The following is a 4,428-nucleotide window of genomic DNA, read 5'->3' as shown; positions in this document are numbered from 1 at the left end:
CCCCCCCCCCCATTCGGTATTATATCTCTTTACAGTCTTTACACCTTCCAGTCTCATTATCTGATCTTTTAACCTGTTCTTAAGTTATGAGACCCTACACTGCAGTTAGAACCCCCCTCCCTGGATGCTATCTCCACCCTCCTCACCTTTCTTTCTCCACATTATCCTCTGTGGAAGTGTCCATGGGGGAGAGGGGCTCCCCGACTATCAGCCCTCCCCCGAGCCCGACAGGGGACACGTCCCCCCCTTCCGACTGGCATGGAGGCTCTAAGCGATTGCTTGAGAGACCTGGGAGGTTAGAAAAGGAGGCGAGAAAACACAAGAGTTTGTTCTTTCGTCTATTAAGTGAAAATATGTTTGTGTTTAGTTTATTTTTGTTTGTCTTTTACTTGTAAAAAGTTTGTATCTAATTAAATAATATGTAATGTATCATTTAAGATGATGGCTTTTCGTCATAATCCTGAGAGACTGTCAATGTATTTTTCAGTAGAATAATGAAAGGCATTTGTAAATATGAAGTAGGATAACGTTCTTATTTGGTTTTATTATATATTTATTGTCTTTGTATTACATTTTTTCTCTAGCACGCTGATATGTCTATTTCTGTGAGGCTACATTGTTTTCATTTCATTCTTTTGGTCACTTAAAGTGTAATTGTCTTGGGTTTTAAAAAAAAAATGTATTTCGACATTTCTGTTTTTTTACATTTCAATTTTTTTACATGACAAACAAATTCCTATTTCCATACCTCAAAGATGATACCATGCATTCCTGACATACTCTTTATGTGCAGAAACATATAATATTCATTAAAACAGTTGAGTGTGCCATCGGGCAAATCATAGACTTTTTTTAATGTTCATTTTTATGATAAACGGTAAGCGACTAATAAACTAAAACATTTTAAGAAAGCCGGTCTAACCGAATACTCAAAATGAAATGATGCATTAGGTGCATGCTAACAATTCAAGCTAAAATAATGAACATGGTTATTATTATTATTATACATATGTTATACATGTGAGCATTATCGGGAGAATGTTAGCATAGGATTTTTACGCTGCTTTGGACAGTTTTGCACTAATGTGAATTTCTCAAAGATATATATTTGATTTTGTATTCGGGATTGTGGGAAACGGTATTTGGATCTCTGTGTCTGTTCAAACAAACTGAACGATTGACATAAAGTTGACTTTGACTTGATACAGCCCTATTATTGACTTTAGTCTTGTTCCTCAAATGATCAGCTAATTATAAAAAGATGGCTCTCTGAAATCAACACATACAACACAGTCTAGTCAAAGCAGGCTTACCGTCCCCATGAGAAGACTCAGGGTTGTTGATGATGCTGACGTTGTTGCCTGACCCGTCATTGACCTCCAGCCCAGGCAGGGAGGAGGGGCTTCCAGTGGAAACAGACTTCCTGCTGGGGGCTGAAGGCATTGCAGAGTCAGTCACGGACCCTCTGCCGGGACCCAGACCCTTACGCTCCGGATTCACCTTCTCCTTTTCCGCTGAAGAGAGAGGAGGAGGGCGACAAGTTTAACAGAGTTGTACCAAAAGAGGAATGATGAACCAAAAGCACGTCAGTGAGTGAGAAAGGGTTTTTGTGAGACAGACAAACAAACAGGATGAGTATGGTGCAATCAGGCCTCTGTGGTAAATGAGAGGGTTAGTTCAGAGAAACACCCACAACCCTGGAGACGAGATACGTGCGCCATGCGGGAGGTTTTTCTGGTGATTACAAAAATAACAAGAAAGCTAATTCGTCAAACAACCACCCTGAAACACAGACTCATCTACACAGTACCCCACCCAGGACTCCCAGGTTTAATTTGGGACATGCAGACGCAGATGGGTTGATTAGTAGGGATGTGACCATCCTACAGATACAAGTTCTGAACGTTTAGTACCTTCAGCCTCCGTTTTAGGTTTGACTTCAGCTGTAACAGGAAAGAAGGTCAGGACAATGTTCTCACATCCAATATCCAAATTCAAAGATAATACATATATTTATTTCAAAGGCCAGTGATACATACTTTTAAATATCACTCAATTTGAAATATTACACACAAAAAATGTAACAGTATCAGTGGCGAGCCGTGACTTTTATACCTAGGCCCTCTGACTCCCATCCCTTCCCTCGAAAAAAAAGAAGAGTTATTACGTCACAGCGTATACTTCAGCGGAATATCAAAACAACGGCCCGGGGTGCAAAACGCATCAATGAAAGCGACCCTCTACCACACAAAACAACACCTGTAAATAACCCTATTTGTGTTCTTTGAAATTGAAAAGGATATTGCATTGTGTTTGTTACTTTCGTTGCAGTTGTATGTCTTAGGTGTAATTTGGCATGCTTTTATTTTGAAGGCGAGTTTACGCTGTTGACAGGAAGTTGTTGTTGCTATGGAAACAAGAAAATCTTCACAGCGGGCGGAACTTTTCATAAAGTCCGCGGTAATAAAACCCACCCATTTAGAGGGAAGATATGATTGGTCAATTGTACTGTCATTTGACATTACTCTCTCGTTCAGTTACTATAGCTGGGCCCTCTGTGAATTTACACCAATCAGCTCCTATCTTCACCTCGCAGAGAGGAGCTTCTTTCATTTAACCCTTCACATTCAAACAGAAAATCAATAGGCAGATTCGAAGGATTTATTTCTTTGGTAATGTTATTTTAAATACAACTAAATCAAGTTATGTTGGTAAAACTAATGAAAAATATAACTAAAACAATATTTTTTTTCTAGAGGGCCCTGACGGCTCGCCACTGAACAGTATAATATAGCTCATTGTGTGATGTTTCTTCAATAAGACACCAAAAGCAGATACTTACTGTTGCCTGCGATCCAGCTGGGGATGCCCGGAAACACTCCTCTGGGTTTAGCCTTTGAGGATTCATCCCTCTTGTTCTGGAAAGACAATAAGTAAAATGTCAGGGCTCCAGAAACACAAACGCTTCCCCAAGCGGGCCGTATGAGGACAGGGGAGTGCATGTATTGTCCGCTTAATCTGGTTCCACTGACACAAAGGGGATGTTATTATTCCACAGAGCTGATTTTATTTTACCTTTACCAGTTTACTCCTGAAGAAACCTCCTCTGGACTTCTTACTGTCCACTGCTCTGGTTTTCACCCCGAGGTGTTTCATGTAGTAGGCCACCGCTGAGAAGATGGATTGGCTAGGGAGGAGATAGAGAACGGTATTCATTGTTAGACCCAATACATTGTTTTTTACTAAATTGTAACTTTTTTGCAAGATGTTTTATTTGATTATAATTACAAATATTGTAATTCATGGTTATGCAATTCTCATAGATGGGTACATTCCTTTATACATGGAGAAATAGTAATAGTGTTGTTTTACTTTATGTAAATATATAGTTAAATGGATAAAGTTTGAAAAATAAACAATAACAGAAATAACAAACAATAATAATAATATTAAATAAATACATAAAATATATGCCACTATGAGAATATAGAAAAGCAAAACAACTTAAATTAAATAAGTGGTATAATAAATCTTTGAATTATAAGAAGATAAAGAAAATACAAAAAAAAGTTAAAAAGGAGAAAATTAACAAAAAACGTATTAATTGTTTTTCAACTACTATATTTCACACTAAAGCTAAAACGTATATTTGCATAGTTTCTGGTGTCACTGATGCAACAAATGGAAAAGTGCAGCTTGTTAGGAAGAAAATGAGATCCTCGAATGGGGGAGAGGGATGAGGCAAACTGAAGAGCTCCAGACAGGGAGGAGTGGGAGTTAAAACGAGTGGGGAGGAGAGAAAAGTGAGGAGTTGGGAGGGAAAAGGACTGAGGGGGGAGCGTCCGGGGATCTGCGCTCAACAAAAGCACAGTCTCAGTTTTACAGAGCAGGATGAATACCGTGGGTGTGTCTCAATGTCGAGTAAAGCTGCTCCAGAGCCACTATTTCAAGCATGCTACGTCATCGAGTGCCGCCGAAGGACTGTTCCAATGTCCAGCATACTTGGAATTCTACCGAGGCCGGCGTGCTTCGTAGCGAGAAATTTCGAGGCTGCACATGTGTAGACTCCGCGGTCTTAAACTTCCCACAATGCTTTGCGCACGGACCAATTTCCAAATATTTGGCGGAAATCGCGCTCCATTTAAGGCGGGGCCTCGCATATGACGCACACCTGTTACGGCCTGTCCACACGGTGGCGTGCGTTGAAGCTTCAACGCTTCTGCCCATTCACTTTGAATGGGGTGACGTCACGTTTCGCCGAACTGCATTGTGGGGAGCGTAGCTACGCGTTGCTCGCTTCAAAAGTTGAACCATGTTCAACCTTTGAAGCTTCGATGGAAGCGTCAGCCAATCAAATCCCGTTTATGAAAATCTGCCAGTACAACTGCTAGCCAATCAAACAGCGTGTATGCTGCGAGCAGTGAATAA

The 4,428-nt window shown here is 40.3% G+C and overlaps 1 protein-coding gene across 3 annotated transcripts in view; it reads right to left on the bottom strand.

Annotated features, from left to right (window-relative positions):
• Nucleotides 1–111: 111 nt before the first annotated feature.
• LOC104955342 (rho guanine nucleotide exchange factor 1) overlaps nucleotides 112–4,428 on the bottom strand; it is a 5,930-nt gene continuing 1,613 nt past the window's right edge. Inside the window, exons 3-7 of one of the 3 annotated variants that reach the window (XM_010782665.1) lie at nucleotides 3,082–3,187; nucleotides 2,843–2,918; nucleotides 1,914–1,943; nucleotides 1,314–1,514; nucleotides 112–288 (exon numbers count right to left, since the gene is read on the bottom strand). In XM_010782665.1, the coding sequence (XP_010780967.1) occupies nucleotides 143–288; nucleotides 1,314–1,514; nucleotides 1,914–1,943; nucleotides 2,843–2,918; nucleotides 3,082–3,187 (559 nt within the window). In that variant the 3' untranslated portion in view covers nucleotides 112–142. Of the gene's footprint in view, nucleotides 289–1,313; nucleotides 1,515–1,913; nucleotides 1,944–2,842; nucleotides 2,919–3,075; nucleotides 3,188–4,428 lie in introns of all 3 variants that reach the window. The other 2 variants (XM_010782664.1, XM_010782666.1) reach the window with 2 other exon arrangements.

This window comes from Notothenia coriiceps, unplaced genomic scaffold, assembly GCF_000735185.1.
Source record: "Notothenia coriiceps isolate Sejong01 unplaced genomic scaffold, NC01 NC01_scaffold00024667, whole genome shotgun sequence".
In the NCBI taxonomy this organism is placed as follows: Eukaryota; Metazoa; Chordata; class Actinopteri; order Perciformes; family Nototheniidae; genus Notothenia; species Notothenia coriiceps.
This window is presented reverse-complemented; position numbering and strand designations above follow the sequence as displayed.